The 19,810-nt window shown below is 39.0% G+C and overlaps 3 protein-coding genes across 4 annotated transcripts in view; 2 read left to right on the top strand and 1 right to left on the bottom strand.

Annotated features, from left to right (window-relative positions):
- Positions 1 to 1,326, top strand: part of wdr35 (WD repeat domain 35) — a 32,258-nt gene extending 30,932 nt beyond the window's left edge. For both annotated transcript variants that reach the window (XM_088937171.1, XM_088937162.1), the window contains one exon: positions 732 to 1,326. In XM_088937171.1, coding sequence (XP_088793297.1) covers positions 732 to 882 — 151 coding nt within the window. In that variant the 3' untranslated portion in view covers positions 883 to 1,326. The remainder of the gene's footprint in view (positions 1 to 731) is intronic.
- Positions 1,327 to 3,389: 2,063 nt separating this feature from the next.
- ttc32 (tetratricopeptide repeat domain 32) lies at positions 3,390 to 6,064 on the top strand. Its single transcript, XM_088909445.1, has 3 exons — positions 3,390 to 3,535; positions 3,785 to 3,951; positions 4,755 to 6,064. Exons 1-3 carry the CDS (start codon positions 3,420 to 3,422, stop codon positions 4,880 to 4,882), a joined length of 411 nt encoding a protein of 136 aa, XP_088765571.1. The 5' UTR covers positions 3,390 to 3,419; the 3' UTR covers positions 4,883 to 6,064.
- Positions 6,065 to 10,618: 4,554 nt separating this feature from the next.
- Positions 10,619 to 14,990, bottom strand: LOC148839862 (zona pellucida sperm-binding protein 2-like). Its single transcript, XM_088906470.1, has 21 exons — positions 14,965 to 14,990; positions 14,821 to 14,879; positions 14,648 to 14,740; positions 14,446 to 14,570; positions 14,218 to 14,364; positions 14,032 to 14,106; positions 13,791 to 13,955; positions 13,616 to 13,712; positions 13,304 to 13,524; positions 13,012 to 13,165; positions 12,731 to 12,939; positions 12,539 to 12,656; positions 12,266 to 12,465; positions 12,021 to 12,135; positions 11,777 to 11,946; positions 11,637 to 11,701; positions 11,435 to 11,562; positions 11,161 to 11,350; positions 10,944 to 11,085; positions 10,765 to 10,858; positions 10,619 to 10,686 (listed from the first exon to the last, which is right to left on the bottom strand). The coding sequence occupies exons 1-21, from the start codon at positions 14,988 to 14,990 to the stop codon at positions 10,619 to 10,621; spliced, it is 2,661 nt and encodes an 886-aa protein (XP_088762596.1).
- Positions 14,991 to 19,810: the final 4,820 nt, after the last annotated feature.

Below are 19,810 nucleotides of genomic sequence, written 5' to 3'. Positions count from 1 at the left end.
TCCTAATAGAAAACAGATAATCTTTCTTGTAATAATGCTCACATCATCATGGCCGTTTGGATCTCAATCAGGTTAGAAAATAGTATCACTCCTTTGGAGATGATGATGATGATGATGAGTGATGAAGTCAGTTTTCCCTTCCTCTTCTTTCCTGTCTTCCTTCTGCTTGACTGTTCCTGTATTTATGCTGGAAGACTAAGGTTTTAGGATAAGGCCTTAGGATAAGGGTTAAGGTTAAAGCTATGAACAAGGTCATTGGTGGAGCTAGGGCTATGATCTGGGTTACATTTGGAACCTATGGTTAAGGTTAGAACTAATGGTTAAGGTTAGGTTAGAACAGGACATGAGGTTAAGGTTCATGTTAGGTTTAGAGGTAGATTTAGGGTTAAGGTTATAATTCAGGCTAAGGTAAGAATATTGAGGGTGATGGTTTGGCTGGTTGTGTGCTTGAGATGGGAATTAGGGTGAAGGTTATGAGTGAGAGTTAGGTGTGGAGCTCAAGTGAGGCTAATGTAAGCAGTCTTTTAAGAAAGATGAAATGTTTAGCTTTTACTTGCCTTGTATTTTCAAGTTGGATGGCATTCTGTTGAGATAGAAAGTAAACTGGTTTATATATCATTGCTTGTTATAGTGCAGTCCACTGCAAGTATTTCAAAAGGTTTTTACTGTAAAATAAACTTAATAGAGCTGCAGTACTAGTTATAAATATATTCTTATTTTGTTTTTTTCAGAGGAGAGGGGAAGTTGCCGACGTGTATAGTAACTGGGCGTCCAATTTCAGAGTACCAGTTCTGGATGTGCAGTGTGTGCAAGCACTGTGCCCTGGAACAAGAAATAACCAATCACAGCTTCTGCCCACTGTGCCACAGCTCACTGGCGTAGACCACAGAACTGCATGAATGTTTCTACGTATAAACTCTTTGAGAATTATTCTCTATCTTTCAATATATTTTTCTTATGTACTTACATTTTGACTGATTGCTAAATCAAAAAAAGAAATAATACATATACTTAGACTTTTTACAAAGTTTTTTACATTTTTTTCTCTGGTGTCTTGAAGCTAGTGTGGCATTTATGCAGTTTTAAAAATGCACTTCTGATAAAAATACATAATTGATTAAATATCAATGGGACACAATGTTTTGATAAAACATTCACAATTAGATGCTGCCTTTAAATATGCTCAGATATTTTGTAATGGTCACTTTGTATTGTATATTGCACTCATGTTAACCTGGTACAACTCTATAAAACTCCTCATTAAAATTATTTTCATCTCATTTAACTCATATTTTCTTTATTAAATAAAAATACTTTTGTGTCCAAGCTGAGATAATTTATTTCTGCTACTAAATGGGGAAGACCATTTTAACAGAAAAAAATAATGATTTTGAAATGATCTTTAGGAAAGAGCATTAATGAAAAAACTGGTAGCCAAGATTGGCAGTTGCAGGAGAGGGGGCTTGAGGAAAGATGTTTTAGAAGAGCTGCCAGGAAGGATACATTGAAATGAATAGATGCTGCTGGATATAAGAAAGAAACATAGAGGGTGAAGAGAAATGCTTTAGGCAGGAAAAGATGGAGAACAAGGAAGTGGTAGTAACACCCTGGTCAATATTCTAGATCTGCCTGTGTTTGAATATCAACCATGATGAGTTTGATGTTGAAAGTGATTTGGGACACTGAAGATATCTACTTTACTTTTTTAGTACAGAGTTTCACAAGCCTAGTCCTGGAGTTCTCTTTTGTGTTCTGATGATTGTTCAAATCAAGATAAGTTACATTTAGTGAAAACTCAGTTTAACCGAGTGCTTGATTTTTAACTATTTTCTGCTCTCAAGGCCTTTTTTCAGAAACTATACTATCCATCTACGAAATGTGGCAAACAGATCTCCATTTCAACATGTAAATAATTGTATTCCCTCATAGTTACGTTTTTAGTTATAGTCATAATCTAAAAAGTGCTATTGGTTATTAATGATGTACAGAAATAGGAGGGAATGATGCTGTATTAAACACTTCCATAAAAAAACCTTTGTGATGGACAGACATCTAGGTTACATTTCACCTGGTAATTTAAAAAGCTTCTCTAAATTCTGAAACACACCGTGGCACAAGGCTCATGTAAATTTCTAAGAAAAAAATATTTTTCCCTTAATGAGAGTTGAAACTGTTAAAAATGTAAATGTTAAATAAAAAATAATTAAGAAAGAGCTTGGCTGGAATGAAAACCAAAAGAAACAGGGTACTCCAGGACTGGGAAAGACTGCTCTAGTGTGTCATTAACAAAGGCTGGGTTGTGCATGGTGGTACATTGTGCAGTATGGATGAAAAATGCTAAAATACCGTAAGAGCTATTTGAATTCTCAGGATTTTCTGAAAGTTATTGAAACATTAAATTAGAAAACTAGAAATACTACAATAGGGCATTAGTAGTTCTCACGACAGGTTACTGTATACAATAATCCAGTTATTGTAGTACATTGCCACCTTCTGGCTACACAGTAAATTATCTGCATTGTAGAAATGGGACCAAGTGCTTTTGATAAAAAGGAAAAACGCTTTTTATCTTTACTGCAGTTGTCTGTACCGTACTATGGGTTGAAATGTAGGATACATGCAGTGCGCTGCAACTGTCCATCCTATCTGACAGTTTTGTCAGTCGTCAGATTATAAATATTTTCTGACGCTTGTACTTGTTAACTCCGTTAAGTACCCTTACTCATCTGTTTAAACGAAGAATTAATTAATATAAAACTGGTTTTAATGGTGTTTTTGAAGCCTTACATATATAAACGTACCATAATTGTTTGGGCGTTAACCATTTTCACATCTTTAATTTGTAGTGACAAATTAGTTGCAACAAAAATAAGGTAAAAAAATGCTTTTGTATGTTCTTAAAAGAGCCTGCTTAGGGTCCATGCATTTTCTAAGCGCTTTATCCAGTACAGGGTCGCGGGGGAGAAGGAGTCCATACCGGCAAACAAAAGGCGCCAGTGCACCCATCGCAGAGCACTCACAGACACGAAAACACGCACTCATTCCAGGGCCTGTTTTCCCAGAAGTCAGTCAATTTACTATCATGTCTTTACTATATGAGCAAAACCAAAGTCCACAACGGTAGTACGAGGCAGTAATGCTAATCACTGCACCACCGTGCAGCCTTTGCTTAGGGACTTTATAGCCTTAGCTGAAAGTTAATAACTTCGCAGAATGGAAATCCACACACGACCAATGAAATCACAAATCAAACCCTAAAGTAATATTTGCCTACCGGGATAACAGCACGGAGACCCACCCCTTGACTCGGAGTGACGAATTGGATAGGTCGCTCTTCTTCTAGTACTACGTCATATCCGCAAGCCCTTGATAAGGAGGAAGAAGGGTCGAGTGTGTGATATTATCTGGCTGGCTGATACATGGAGGTGGATCAGTCAAACCTTTTCAAACAAGCTAATGCCGAGTTTCATAAGCAACATTTTAAAGACGCAGAGCGACTGTACACGCAATTCATCAAGTCTTGTGAGCACAGCAGGTATATTACGGCAGTTTAAGAATAAGACTATATTAGATAGCAAATATTTTTTTTCCGCAGGCCTAGTTTAGCAACAGTAATAGTCTTGATCAGGTGATTACATTGACCTTAGGGTGAGCCAGAACTAGTTATAAGTAGTCTTAAAGCCGTGTTTTGTCTGTAGATACTATGTCTCATTGTCTCTCCCTCAAACGTCCGTCATGACTTAGATTTTCGTTCGGGCTCTTGCTGGATGATTTTCTTTTTTAGGAACCGTTGTGCGGAAGATCTCGCAGTGGCTTTTAACAACCGCGGACAGATAAAATACCTCAAAGTGGATTTCTACGACGCCATGGAAGATTATTCTGCAGCTATTCAAACGAAAAACAGTTTCGAAGTGCCATATTACAACAGGGGATTGATACGGTACAGGCTAGGTACTGTTATGTCGTACGTTAGTTTTAAAATACAAATTTACTAAATTTACAAATTTAGTATAAAGACATTTTTTCCACGTAAGAAACCTAAGTTGGTAAAGCGAGCTGAGGTCATTCGGACATGAGATTTTATTTCCTTGTTCTGTACAGAATGTAGGATATTTCGCTGGAGAAATAGAAGAATGCCTCCTACAAGAATTGTTCTTTCCTATTTTCCCAGAGATGGTTATGTAAAAGAGCTATTTACGTTTAAAAACGAGATGTATAGTTGACGAGAACTGGAACAAAATTTGACAGCCTTATTTGCCCAATTTTTCTTCCGGAAAATGTGACGGGGAAGAAAATGGATTCTGGCTACATGTGAGATGAGTGGGAAGAGCCCGATTCTAAAACTAACATACTGTACTTGGACACTGCACATACAGTAGTCCTTTCATCCATGAGAAATTATTAGAATTCATAGTATAAATCCCAGGTTCGATTTTAGACACCATCCCAATACTTTTGAATCATTTTCAGTTCACTTTGATGTCACGCTCTGTCAAGATTTAAGTACTGATTGTAATATGTTGTATTTTAAAATAGAACATTTTAAAAATGTTTCTTACAGGAAAGACCTACTGAGTTTAGAATTCATACAATGGTATGATTATGCATTTCATTTAGGAAAATCAAAATGATTTCCTGTTACCAATGTGGTAGACAATTTTCTTGGATGAGTCTTCTTCCGATTGTTGAAAACGTGAAAACAGTTCTTGAAAACTGAAGATAATAGAAGGGCTTTATTGTTTTTACTTTCACAGGGTTTTTTGAAGATGCAGAGACAGACTTCAAGAAAGCACTGGAGCTGAATCCTAGTTTCAAAGATGCTGAACTCAGCTTGAAACAGACTTTAATAGACAAAGAACAAAAGTTAAAAAGAGGATATTAAAGGGTGTATTATAAAACACTTGATTTTACCAATTTATCATTGATGTCCCTTGATCGCATCTGGGAGAGGAGAGACAGACGCTCAGTATTGCAGTTTCTAGATGTACAAAACATGATAATACAATACACCATTCCCATAATCCAAAAGAGAACAATTTCATTTAATCCCTTTAAAGAAAAAAAACAATGTGTGTTATGATGTTGCAAAATACAACTTTGTTAAATAGATCATAGAGGTGGCCCACTATGTGAAGCAAGTTTATATTGCAATTATTTCTTTAGGGAAAAAGAGAATGCACCAAAACATTTGATCTGTGCTTTTCCTCAATTTAGTCCCAGAGTTATTTGAAAAAAATCCTTGGTGCTCATGGTTAGTCTTTGAAGTATACCACTAAAGAGAGGGAACCTACAAGAAATGCTGAATGAATCCTAAAATCATATAATTGGTAGAACGTAACACAGGTGGAGGCCAATTATGATTTCGAAGGCCATGGGTTGAGCTGACTGCCGATTGCTATTACAAGGGGATTATTACAATAGTCCAACCAGGATTATTTCAGTTTTATTTTTAATTTTCTAAATATTTCTAGAATATTATTTTCACTCGGAAGCTGTAGAGTGGTATGTGTAGATAAAAAAACGTTTAATGCATTAATTCCAGGTTATTAGGCAACAAAAGTTGAAAAATTGGGAAGGGGTGTAAACTTGATTTAAGAAATGCAAGCATGCTACAACACTAGAGATAAGGGCATGTAACTACCTATGCAGTACTCTTATTAACTGCAATGAGCTGCAAAAGAACCAAGTACTGCAGCTGCAGATTGGAATTTCATCATGTGGTGGATCACATTGGCTATAAATTTCATTGCTAAATGATACACACATAAACACAAGTGAACCCATTTGTAAATTGTATTTGATGATAGGCTACATTTAAGAGTATGAAATACTTTAAATGTAAAACTTATGCACTTTCATGTGCTGCATTTGTTGCACTTCATCTGAGAGTGTTTTCTAATGTAGGGCTGTGGATCATCACTATGTGAGGTCGTTAGGCCTCTACAGTTTTGTTGTAATGGAATGTGTACAAAAATGTGTATTATATATAGATAAAGAATTGTGCATATTATATTACTACTGCAATGTAGAAATCAGTGTTAATAAATTTCTTAATTACCACCTAGCGACTTTAAAGGTTTTTGAACCCTTCTCCCTGCACAGGTCCATTGCATCCCCCAGAACCACCAGCACACCCACAGACTAGGATAAAAGGCAAACTCATAATTGCAGTTTTTAATTCCTCCAGCAATTACAACAAGGTATTCAGTCTACTCACAAAAAAAGAGAACTCAAGAAAAAAAAAAATTCAAATTCACACCATACCTCCAATTGCTTTCTCTTGCCATGCCCCACCCACCCAAAAATAATCCAACACACTCCACTGAATCAGCTCATTCCAATCATCCAGGCACATTTCCTTCTGCCAAGCCGAAGAAAAACTCACTACAGCCCTTTAGTTATCTAAAAGTAATCTTTTGAGAAAAGTCACCAACAACATGTTCCACTTGACCTTTCTCTCTGCAACAAACACAGGTTAGGAGAGGAAAGCCCAGGCCAACTAGGCCTCCACTGTGAGGCCTACAGGTATGTATCCTCTTTCTGGCCAGGACTCTCGAATATGAAGAAGGGGTGGGAATGTGTTGGTGATCACGGTGGGGGTTAGGAACTAACTGAATGCAGATGACTGGGTATCACTGTACATTGTTCTCTTTTGTCCTTTGTCTTTCCTGTCTGTTCCAGGTGTACTCCCAAGCTGTTCAGCATCATTGAACATCTAATGTGTCACCCTTAACTTTGTGGTAATTGATGGATGTCTAAGCAAACTGTGAAACTCAATTTGTGATCATCACCTGCTATGTGGTCTATAGAGTGGGAAAATCACAAAGAGAAAGAAAAAATATCATACCAGACAAACATACTGGCCATTGCGTGCAAAAGTTAAATATAGCCCCAAATACTCTGCCTTACAGCTTTGTCATGACATGACAAATATTCACATCTACAATAATTACTGTATTCATTCTAACTACAGATAGCATTACTATAAAGTGCTGGTTCATGGAACTAGATCTCATTTAAGTAAATAAAGTATATGCATATACATTTTTTGGAGCTGTAAATATACTGTAGCTCCAAAAAGGTAAATAATAGGAGTGTTCCATCACAGATCTTTATTTCTGGTCATTTTAATTCAGCACTTTTCCTCTGACCTTGTAAGCATTAGCTATTTTTGTGGTAATACAATTCTTTAGTCCTCAATGCTTTTTGTTTACTTTAAATTTTTTTTGCAATCAATGTTTCTCTCTTCTGTTAGTATTCATTTTCAAATAAACAATTCTCTGAGAGTTCCAACATCTTCCTCTTACAATGAAAAGCTCATTGTTCTGCTGCTTTACCCAGTCATGCTGGCTGTGTTGCTGTCCCTGTATCTCTGCACCCTTAGTCTACCTCTAACAACTGTCCACTCCACTGCCTCAGTTCAGCTGAGTCCAGGCCTGAAGGACCCTCAGTGTCAGGCCCTGAAGTGCCTTGGCATTCATTTATGCAGTCACAACACTATTTCTGTATTGTGTTTCTGTAACCTTGTGTTATCAGAAATGTATTGTGTGAAAGTGTATGATGTTACAATATGTTGGGTGGTGTGAGCATGTAAGATAAGATCACTCTATTAGCCATATACAAATTTCTCGTATTAGGAATTTGTCTTTTTACATACCCCAGCTTGCTATTCATGAGAGACACACGGGGAGAGAAGCACAGGGTCAGAGCGTAGGGTCAGCCCCCCTCTAAGTAGCTGGGGTTAAGGGCCTTGCTCAGGGGCCCACCGGACTAGGATTTCTCTGCTGGCCACAGGATCTGAACTGGCAACCTTCCAGCCACAGGCACAGATCCTTAGCCACAGAGCCACCACTCTGCCCCCTATGTGGTATAGATATGAGATTGTAGTGTAATCACTACACCTCTTGAGTTGTCTTGACAGTCACTTTGTGAGGTGAAGGACTGGTGCCATCATAGCACAGATGACTGTTTAGAAATGTGGGGCATCATCAGTAGATTCACCTCTCCTTTCTGTCACTTAAAGGAATGCTGAACATGAAAAGAAGGGGATGATATTGAAAATATCCACATGAATTTTAAAAATGTGGTCTGCTGCAGCACTCCCTTGACATACCAGTAAACAAGTTAGATCATCAGCCATAGACCTAATAGAGTGGCCAATGTGAACCTGTAGAGATGGAACCATGCAGGTTTTCTGGGTCCTCAATCGGCCACCATTCAGCACATGAGCCTCATTTAAGTCATTGATACTTCTAATAAAAGCAAAATCATAATACAGCATGCCACTCCACCAATCGCAGCCACTCTTGCATTTAGCAAAGCATAATTCAGTTATAACGTGTGTATTCACTCCAGCCCTGTAACTTGATAGCACCTTCCACTCTTACAATGAGATTTTGTACCATCAACTGGACTTGTACATAAAGCTGGGACAGAGATGGTTCTAGCCAGCCCCTTGATAGCAGGGCATGTTGCCATTACAATATTGCAAGTCTACTTCCAGCATCTTCCATGTGTAAGTTGGCACCAGTAGATGGCTGTGTGCAGGGATGCTGGCATTGAAACTGCTCAAATGCAGCTCCCAGGCAGTGGTGCACCTCTGTCATCTCTGCCACCAACCTCATTTCATATTGAATGCACTCTAGAACTTAAGGCGAAGTAGAGCTCCTGTGCAGTTTTGAATATGAAGTCATGATTGTTATTTCTCAGTATGATGCATAATGGCACTTTCATAGTAATATCAGCTGTGATTAGTTTGCCATGGTTTTGTACCATAAAGTACAAATAACTAGTCTTGAAAAAAAAATTTGAAACCACAAATAAATTCAGAACAATGCAATTTCCAGAAATAAGTTTAAAAATGAGGTACAGCCATTTAAGTCACATTTAGATACTGGAACCTTACCTACAATCCAAAGCAATAGGAGGGGAACGGGCTTTTAGGCCCCCACACTCAGTTAGCCCACAACAGAACTTAGTGATGGTGTATTTTTTTGCCACTTGTTCTCATTGTGCCAATTAAAAACAGCTTGTCTGTTCACTAATCATTGCATTCTCCCACATGTACTGCTGTACCTAATTGAGTACCTAGACTTACACCAAAGCTGGAATCCCAGGTGTTGCTGAAACCACTGGCTATACTCGCATTTGCCATTTAAAATCCATAGGACCCTACCACCTGCAGTTTTATATTATACAAAGATCCTGCACTACAGTTTTGAAGACCAATTTTGATTTGGTGTCCAATTATGGTTCTTTACAATGTTAAAAGAACTTGCACACAACCCCATAGCACCAGAAGTACAATATAGGAGACATCCAAAAGCAAATTTTGGAATTCCCTCAAATTCTAGAGGCTCTTCTCTGCTTGCATACCCAGTACAGTATGGGCCAAAGACTGGAGTGTAATCAAGTCCTCCAGGAATGTCTCAATGGAATGAACAAAGCCATCCAAAAACCAGTTGTTTCAACATAGGAGCATAACCATGGTATGGAAGAAATTCAAATTAGGACTACTTTGACAAGAACAATCTATTCTTCCATTTGAGCAGGACATTTACCCACTGTATTCTATTCCATTCCTTAGAATAGAAACTTCCTCCAAAATAAGAAGCTCAAAATACTTGAGCACTAAACTTGGGTCACAGCCCCATTACTTAATGCTATCATCTCCACTGTCTCCCCCCTAGAATTTCTCTTACATACTGCAGGTATTAGCAGCAATATCAAACACTACCCTCAAATAGTGCATTTTAATGCACAACTAAAATCAGTTGAGTAACAGGTGCTTAAAAATGGTCCGAGTAGTAAGTTACCTTAGGGTACTACAATATCTTTCCTTAACACAGGAAATCCTAGTCCTGTATATTAGGGCAGTAGCTTAACTTTGGGTTCATTACAATAGAGGTTTTATTACAGAAATAAGGACTGTAATTTTCATTGCAGTTGACATACTGCTTTAGTATGCATTAGCCCTAGCTAAAAAGGGCATCTCAGGTTAGAGATAAATTGTACCCAATAAAAAGCAGTGCTGTACAACACCATCACATACACTATTGAATAGATAGTGACAAGACTGAATGTTGCAAACCCCAAAATACTTTGAGCTATAGGAGATGCTGTAAATCCCCTAGACTAAAATGGAATTTGTGCCCATGGGTGCAGTTGAGCAATTGAGACCCAAGTTCTAAAAGGGCAAGGACATTAGTGGCATGAAGTAGATTAATCCTTAAGGAAAAGGAAACTCTTCAAATGGGGAGAAACCACTCTTTCATGAGAACAGGATCACCCAAGTACAATGATTCCTTAAATTAGTATGCAACCTCAGTTCCATGACCTTTAGCTACTGTATAAAAGCCAATCCCAACAGGAGAACCCCCTGACCCTTTAAGGCATTATATAGGCTGTAGGGTTAGTTTCCAATAAACACCAATGAATTAGATTTGACTTTATTTAGGTTCAACACATTTTGGAACATCAAAACAGTAGAATGCATTTATAGCATGCCAGCATTAGCCCAGACCTGCAGACAGAGAAAAAGATAAGTAGAATGGAGCTAAATGATGCAGAAATCAATCATTTTAAAAGAAAATGTCTTACCAGTTAAGGTATTGTGATGTTAAGGTTCCAGAAATATTAAGCCAGATGATACATAAGCCCTCCTGTGGTCATAGTCAGCACTGCGCACTGTTGAAAAGACCAAGTCAGTCATTTTCTTTACTAGGCCATTTGGAATAATCCCTCACTATCTGGGTTGAGTCTTACCTTGCCTCTGTTTACTTGGAATGCACTGGCCACTGCAGAGCTTGTCTGAGGGGCTGTTAGCATCACAAATTACAACATCACAGTGGAAGTAGATCTAATGGGAGGGAGAAGAAAAAAAAAACCTTTAAAGACCCATCACTACTTGTTTGTTCAAGCCAAGACCTTTTCCCACTCTTTACCTCGCCTTTTAGTGCAGCATCATCTTTAGTAAAAGAGAACATTTTCACTTCAAATCTCTTCAGGTGAGTTGGAAACGGCACTCTTGTAGTCTTGGAAACTGGATGGAAGACAGTCTTGTACAGGTCAAGGGAGTTCTCACAGCTGAGAGAGGAAAGAAAAAGTCAAACCAGTTCACAAATGTGCATTCAGTTCCAGTTACCAGACACTGGAAGTTACCTGTCCACAATGACATCCCACTTAGGGAAGCTGTTTCTGTCAGCACTACCAGTTGCCCAGCAGTCTTCCAGGAACAGTTCCACTTGTGGATCACTGCTGTAAAGGAGTGCTACCTCAAAATAGAGAGGGGCTCTCAAGTACTTCACAACAGGGTAGTCTGAAGTCGTATAGAATTCATTGTAGGATTCATCTGTAACAACATGGGAGGTTATTCAGGAGGTGTAGGATAACTACTCTAAAACTAAGGTGGAAAGGTAAGAAACTAAACCCTCACCTACTGAGAGGGTCATCACAACAACCAGCTGACCTAGAGCAGGTTCTGGGACAAAGGGAAGGTTGTTCTTGGTGTTGAATCTTACCACCTTTGTGTCATTGATCTTATAGTAACAGGTAACCAAAAGCCTACAAAAGGAGAGGCAAGCTATTAGTACAACAAAAGCTCCAGCTGGATTCTTAAGTGCTCACATAGTACTCACCTATATTGTGGGTCGGAGGTTGTCATCAGGACTTCATTTTCATAAATCATTGTGTTCTGAGAAAACTAGAAAGAAGTTAAGGGAGTTAGAAAGTATACAAGACCTCCACCAGATTGGGAAAAGCCTGGAATTCGTGTTACCTTCCTAGTTGTACCACAGGTGTTGACATTGAACCTGAACACTGCCGTGACCGAATCATACTGAAGAGGTGTACATCTTGGATCCCTCAAGGTTAGGGACCCTGGGTTAAGATCAGGTACCGATTCTACTTTCACAGCAATAGTTGGCATAGTTCCATTGGAAAGGCACTCTAGGAGAGGACAGGAAAGGTGTGATTGAGCAAGACTCCCTATTCGGATATACCCACCAAGTTAAGCAACTTACCTATCAGTTTCACTGGAAAGCTGCAGGAGAGAGAGAAATTTGCAGAGACCCAATGCCTCTCTTCATCTACCAGTGTAAGATCCAGTCTGCTTCTCAACTCTGAAGACTTGATCACCTTGGAAATAAAGCAATGTAGTGTTATACTGTAGGCATTGGACCATCACTCCCATTTAGATTAGAACCCATCCTAAACAACTGGGACATTGAAAACCACACCTGATAGAAAGTCAGATAAAGAGACTTACCTCAAAAACAGCATCAGCACAGTTGTATGGCAAAGTCATCCAGATGTATGTGGAGTTCTCAGTATAGCCATAGTCTGCAGCCATTGAGGAAGTAAGCTGCCTTTTGCCCACAAAGATAACAAAATTATGGCCTAGGTTTCCAAGTTTGATCATCACATAGAATTGGGTCAGGCTGCAGTAACCAGTTACAGATGGGGGAACTGGCAAGAAAAAAAAAAAGTCATTTACCCCGTGTGGAAGTCATGGATGCCAGCAATAAAAGCTATTACTTACCAATGTCTTTCAGGCTGGCAATAATCACAGCTGGATAAGTAAAAGGGGTATTCTGAGGCACGATCTTCAAACCATACACCAAGGGCAGAATGTAAGTTGTAGTGTCTGGAGAGGTTGGCTGCAACAAAAGTTAATCATTAGAGAACTCCATTTCACTTGCAACCCTCCCACCAAACAAGAAATCAAGATTACCTCTTTTGAGACATGTGGGCTTTCAAAAGGCACCTGAAGAGTAAACTGCTTTGAGCCATTAGGAAACCTGTGCTCCTGGACATTATAGCCCAGCTGGTTAGCCTCTGGTATAGTAAGGGTCTCATTCCCAAAGGTGATATTCACAAGTTCCACATCAGGTAGGAATGAGCCCAGGGTGACATTGAACAGTCTATTGGCTGGCACAGTGTCTAGAAGGCAGGGAAGGTTTTCATGAGTCACTTGTAAAGCCTTCATTGCCCATGAGCAAAGACTATACTTACCATTTGTTACAGTAGGGGACCTTGGCATGAATGGTGTGGTAATTGGATGAAGGACCTTGTATTTGGTTTCATCATACACATCATCCTTCCACTGGTGTTCCAGCATTGGCTCAATTCTGTAAACTATTCCATAGTTGTTGTTCCTCACACGGCTCTGCAACAAGACATTCATGAGAACTGGACCGCTGGTGCAATTAAAAAAAACCTTGCTTTGACTGGGAGATTAAGAATCCTTCTTTATAGTCAGCTGCCTTTATTGGCTTACATTAGTTGTCAATAGGCTAATGCTAACCTTGTAGTAACCACCCAATGCCCCGACTGGAAACTGGGCAGTTATAACTTCAGGGCCAACATCCAGGCTATAGTTGCGGTTTTGGATAGTTGTAGGGTCCAGCTTTTGACCATTTATTCCCAAACTAACGTTAGCAGGCTCAAAAGCCTGTGGTGTCACAAGAGGAGAGATGATGTATGGGATCCTCCAGGTTATCATATCTTCTGTGAAGGTGACACCATCTTGGAGTTTTGGGAGACAGGAAGAAAGCAACTGGTCAGTGGTCATGTGGGATTAGAAACACCCAATACTGTTAATTGGTTAAAAGCTCACCAGCAGGGCAGGCGACAGCTGAATCCACCAGCATAACCATCCATTTCTGCTTATAAAATGTTGTTGCTCGGACAACTGCCATTGGCACAGAATCCAGCTAAAGCAGGAAAGAAAATGGCATCAGATTAAGGCAAGATACAGCCTGACAAAACAAGTGGGCCTTGTCATTACCAACCATCTGCAATTGACTCTCTGATGTATTGTAAGCAGATCTAAGGACAAGTCTGGATGGAGTAGTCAGAAGCCCATAACCGCTTTCCTTAGCTTCTGCCGCAGTCATGGTCTTCTGAACAGGCAGGTAGAAGACCACCTTCCAGATTCTGTAAGCAGCCTTAGTAGCCTGTTGGGATGGGAAGGAAGAGCAAGTTAGTGTACATCAACTTCCATCACTCAAGAGATGAAGGCATTAGTCTTGCCTCTGTAAATGCTGCAGGCCAGTCATCATCTTGAAGACCTTGCTTTAAAGTAGGTACTCTTCTTCTCACTGACACCTGGGGGCAGGGGGCAAGAATCAGGTAGTGCCTAAAGTACCTACAATTGTGCACACTTCACTGGCAAAGGACAACATGTAGTCAATTGCTATTAAGACTTAAGTATCTCACCTCCATGTAGTTTCTTTCACAGAGGATTTCCCTGGCTGCCCAAGTGGAGTAGTTGCAGCTGATAGAATAATTATACATGGAGGCTGTAGACATGTCCACATTTGGTGAAATTCTAATTCTTACAGAGAGATTGAAGGTTGCATCCTCCTATGAGGAACAGAAGTATTGTTACCATTCTATAGTTACTAGAATAAGGCCATTCTAGTAGGTAGAAATTAGCTCCATTACCACATTTTTAGAAAAGCAGTTCAGAACGGAGGCAAGAAACGTGGCGTTTCCCCAGTCATCCACCGTCAAACTGAAGCCACACTGTGCTGCGATCTCCGGTGTGATCGTAATGAACTCGGTATCATCTGGACAACGAGAATGTTTTTATGGAAATATACTTTGACACTAACGCCATAACTTTAGAGAATTTGAGGATACTCACTGAGGGCATCAATCTGGAGATAATTCCCCCAAACAACGGAACTATCTAGGGTCATCATCATAACGTTGTCCAAGCATTGCGATTTTAAGGCATCTATACAAGAAGTAGAGTGTTAAATTCATACAACTACGCAGAACAAATAGGGATTTACAGAAAATAAGCCGAAAAGTTACCTGCTATAGTACTTTGCGTCTGGACTTCAGTTGCCATTAGTAAGAGCAACACTACCGCTCTGCGTTTAACGAAAAAAAAAGTTAAAACGGGGGGTAAAAAAACCCCCAAAAACAATAGAACTGAAGCACGCACGAAAGACTCACCCGAAATGAAGAAAACGTTCCATCATGAGATTAAAGGGAGCCAGAGCAGCGCAGTCCTGGCTTCGTCCCCCAAAATAGAAGCGAAGCAGCCACAAAAGAACGCGAGGATAAACAAAACCCAAAGAAGAGGGGAAAACCAATGCAATGGCTGTGCTTGCTAACAAAACCCCTGAGCCTGGTTTATAAAGAAGACAACCAAGTTGCGCGCAGGTGATTACAGATCGGTCAATTATTAGTGCGCACCTGTCTCCCATTTGCAGGTCTGTTGTCAAGTAGGACTTCACCTGTTGTTGGAAAATAGAGAAATAGATTTAGTGTTCATGCAAATGTCCGTGAAGAGATACCGATCCATTTTCAATAACAGCTTAATCCGAAACGGGGTCGGGGATATATCGACCATTTAAATTGCAATTAAGAAGATTGAAGATTAGGGAATTGAAATCTAACATTTTAATATAGTGTGCCTACCCGTTTTGACATTGAATAGCTTATAGTAACATTAACAGGAACCAACAACAACAACAACAAAAAAACTACGTTCAGCTTCATTTAAACATTTTAAAGTGACATTTCAAGATGTTTTTTTTTCGACTGAAATTCTAATTGTTTAAAAAGCACCAAAAAAATGGCTTGCGCAACAGGAAAATTAGGACCACAATGAATCAAATCGTTAAAAGTATATGAAAACAGGCATATACTGTACAAAATACGGATTTAGAAAACTGTACCCTAGCAGGCTACATTGTGTAGAATGTGAACAATTGTGAAATAAAGTCAGACATGACGTTGTTTTTAGACATCCTCAAAACCTTAATGACATGATTCAAAATGAACTAATACACAAAAACTACACAGTCTAATTCAGAGTGTTGCCTTCATTTCCACCAAGCGGCTGAGAGGAAAGCAACAGATAATTAATATGATAGAAAATGGAAAAGTATTTTAAAAACTTTTCTCTCATAAATTTAACTTATTTTAGGCACACACAATGAGCTACAGTACATAGTTGAGGGGCTTCTGTGTGTAATAATAATGGTTCAAGTCAATAGATACGCCTGTCGGTCTGTCACTTGAGTAAGATTTCTCAGTCAGGTAGTGATATTTCAAACAAAGATTCAACCATGAAAACTAAGGTGCTTCCAAAACAACTCAGGGATAAGATTGCAGAAAGCACAGACCGAAATAAAGGGCTTAAACAAATTTCTAAGGCACTGACTACCCTTTGAATACAGAAGTTGTGTCAAACTACCAAGACACAACCTAGACACAACCTCAGACTGTCCTTCAAAATAGAGCAGGATGGCTAAGAAGAAACTGGTGAGGCATGACAATATGAGGCCAAGAATCACTTTGAAAGAGCTACAAAGTTCATTGACTTACTGTAGTTGGGAGAAACAGTCCGTGAGTCACAGCTGGCCTGTACGGTGGAGTGGCAAAAAGGAAGCCAGTACTAAAAAACTTCTCAAATCCTGCACAGAGTTTACAGCATAGCATTTAAATAATACATGTGCAAACATGTGGAAAAATCTGTTTTGTGGTCTCAAAACTGGAACACCTGGCTCTTAATGCAAAATGTTACATCTAGTGCAAACAACACAGTGCATCCTTCAGTCACGGTATCCTGAATGTCAAGCATGGTGATGGCAGCATTATATTATGGCTCTGCTTCCAATAGTAGGGACTGTGAAGCTTGTCAAGACTTGCGGGGGAAATGAATTGGACAAAAAGGACAGACGGATCTTGGTGGAAAATCTCACTTTTATTCATCGATCAGAAAGCCACCTACTGTAGTTCCTGGTAAGGAAAGCAACAACCCAGAACCTTTTGCCAAAGCACAGGATACAAGGCAGGGCCACTCTCCTGGCTTTTAGTGATATTTTGATATTAACAGCAGGGTGGCTGAGGTGGCTGAGGCCATGCATTACAGAGGTTATTGTGCTCTCCTTGGCACTCTGCCCTGCAGGGACATTGCTTTTGCCTTCCTTCACAAGGGTGGTTGCAGTTAAACAAGAATTCACAATATTCTCGGGCATTAGTAGGTTGGCCTTGTTTTGCATTGACAAGGTATGTGTCACACAACTGCAGTACGGCAGGGGCATGACTGTGTGAGGCTGTACTGGCTTTTAGAGGAGCCTTCAGTATTCAAGCTTGCCCTGAACTGTTGTGTTCTACAGTCATCTAGCTTTTCTGCTATTTTAGTAAGGAAGGTGGTCACAAAGGGTGGCCATTTGCTGGATAAAATCAAGAACGGGAAGAGTGCCACTTCTCTGGCCTCTGAAATGGCAGCCGGATCAGTGCAGTTCAGCAGTCTGTTTTTAACATGGTGTCAGGATGCAACGGGAAGCCCTTGTTTGGGAGTGGTACTGTAAGTCACATTTTTTTTTTACAGGGAATGCTGCTTTAGTAGCTGAGCCTTCTTTGATAAAGTCAATCTGTTGCATACATGCCTCTGGAAAATACCCAAAGAGAACCCACATGAACCTGGGGTTACACAGTGAAAACAGCCGTGCCGCCTCAATAGCAATCAGAATATAGAAAGACAAACGAACCGGTGTTAATTACAGAAATATTTAGTCTGTTTCCCAAAGTAAATCTGTACATTCGTTTTCCACAATTGACATCAGTGCAAATACAAATCGAAGGCATGTACATTTTTAAGCTATAATCATTTTTTTAATATCCAAGGGTGTAAAATGTAAATAGGGTGTACAGGTAATTGAATGTATAGGTATTCTCATATAGGATCATCTTTTTCATTTTAACAGATTTCTTTTTTGAGAGAGAAAATGAGAACAAAATCTTCAAAATTGCACATCTTTGATTCCAGTGTGTCTCACTTTCGTTTTTCAAGATTTCCGCCTTAATGAAAACAGCTCTTCAATTTTCTTCCTGTACAATCACATGACAAGAAATGAACTCTAGAGGGAGCTAAAACAGTTTCTTAAACAGTGCTTTTAGGCTTTACTTCACATAATCGATGTTGCCAACAGTATCCCCTACTTTCAAAGCCTAAGGCTTATTCTAACTTTTGTGATTTCTGCGATTACGTTTTAATCAGTGTATCAAACGTGCCACATCGAAAGACAATTCTAGTTTTATTTTAAAAAGACCTATATGCAATACTCGGCAATTAAAAAATCTTTAACACACAACAATTTCAATAAATCAGTAAAACATGAAGATAAATGTTTTACTGCATTATTTTATGAGGTCACTTTTCATCTCTCCGTATAAAAACACTACGCTCTGAAATTTGACGCATATGTTGATAAAGATAAAGTACTTTGTATTTACATACAGTACAGTGAAATTTTTCCTGTGTGGTACTTTTAAGAAATTTGAACATTTGTTAAAGTTCTACTCATGTGTATCCCTGTGTTTTTTTTTCTCGTTTCCGTCCAATGAGACCAGAATGTCCTATGCAAAAAAATTAGAGGGCATGCAATCATAGCGACCACGAAGTGCTGACGCCAGGATGTGTTGCCGCTCCGGGCATCTGGTCAAGCTACTACAGATTGCCGTATTCACAGCATGCTGAGCCAGAGAGAAGCTCTGCGCTGCACGGGACCGCAAGGGTACAGCGAATACAGAGGTAGACTAATCGACTTGATCCCGTTTAGGAAGTCAGTAATAATGAGACGTCAGCGACAGAGGTATTTATGGAAGCAAGGAATCACAAATCAGGTACAAAATGCATGAGGTTTTTTTATATGATTTGTTACGCTTTTGAATAAAATCCGCGAATAACATTGTATGACGTTTTACACATTTCTGAAAGTTTTTTTTTTCTAGGACACAATTGAGACACAAGTGTTGGATGGGTCAGATGAAGATAACATTTTTATTTATTTTTTCATGTTTTATTTCAGTTGCGCTGAAAGTTTATCGGAAAAGGTCAGGTTAACCACTTATTATTTTTCGAGCAAGTGTTAGCGATTTGAGCCAAACGGTAATGTATGTTGGTTACAAGAAGATGTTTATTCATCTTGTTTCTCACATATTACTAATATATTATTGGGTATTGAATAAGTATTTCGGAACATAAAGGAACTCAAAACGGAGAAATGGTAAAACTAGGTGAAGTGTGCAATGAGAGAAATACCACGAACACTTTATTTTTCAGTAGTCGACGATTGTTGGGTAATTGCGTTGGCTTCATTTAACTTTTTAGGCAACTATTCTTCTGTCAATGAACAGAGGCAAATGCAAATTTCATTTAATTTCGTGAGCACATACAGTATAAATCTGTGCACATACTGTAACACATTTACATTCATCTCCTGCTCCTCATTATAATCACGGCATATTGCCCGTGAAATGAAGTAATAAATGTGTCAAGTATAAACTCAAACTTGTTCACGTTTATCTTGCATTATTCCTGTGATACTCTCATTCCATATGTGAAAATGAATTCGTCTTGATGATTTTTAACGTGCAAAAAGGTTCCTGTGGTAATTCATCGTCATTTTCTACATAGAAAAACCACGAACACTTGATGTAAAGACGTTTAAATAAATATACTATGCACGTATACAGCAATTCTAGCTTACATATGACTTTGCAGTAAGTTTTGCATTACCCATTAGAAAAGCTGTCGCTGTTTGTAGAACTCAAAATTTAATTTAGAAAAGTCTAGTATCGATCAACTCGTTTAATTTTTACTCTGGTTCTTCATTATTCGGTAACATTATTAGATTATTTCAACGTACCGTAAATGTGTGCCATTCTCAATGAAAGAATTATAGTAGGTCTGCTTCACTTTTGCTAGTTGATATATGTTAATCTTATTAATATGTTAATATCGATTATTCAAATAATTGATCGACTGTACGTATAGAAAATGTAG

The sequence above is a fragment of the Atractosteus spatula genome, chromosome 2, assembly GCF_055471065.1.
Source record: "Atractosteus spatula isolate fAtrSpa1 chromosome 2, fAtrSpa1.hap1, whole genome shotgun sequence".
NCBI lineage: Eukaryota > Metazoa > Chordata > Actinopteri > Semionotiformes > Lepisosteidae > Atractosteus > Atractosteus spatula.
The sequence above is the reverse complement of the archived record's forward strand: the minus strand, read 5'-3'. Positions and strand labels throughout refer to the sequence as shown.

Excerpts from the sequence above, each read along its gene's own strand:
- LOC148839862 (XM_088906470.1), bottom strand. The coding sequence starts at position 14,990 with ATGATGGAACGTTTTCTTCATTTCGG. Across the intron at positions 14,365-14,445 it reads ACTGCTTTTCTAAAAATGTG|GAGGATGCAACCTTCAATCT; the intron begins GTAATGGAGCTA and ends TGTTCCTCATAG. Across the intron at positions 14,107-14,217 it reads GTGAAAGAAACTACATGGAG|GTGTCAGTGAGAAGAAGAGT; the intron begins GTGAGATACTTA and ends CCCTGCCCCCAG.
- ttc32 (XM_088909445.1), top strand. The coding sequence starts at position 3,420 with ATGGAGGTGGATCAGTCAAACCTTTTCAAACAAGCTAATGCCGAGTTT. Across the intron at positions 3,536-3,784 it reads AAGTCTTGTGAGCACAGCAG|GAACCGTTGTGCGGAAGATC; the intron begins GTATATTACGGC and ends TTTCTTTTTTAG. Across the intron at positions 3,952-4,754 it reads ATTGATACGGTACAGGCTAG|GGTTTTTTGAAGATGCAGAG; the intron begins GTACTGTTATGT and ends TTACTTTCACAG.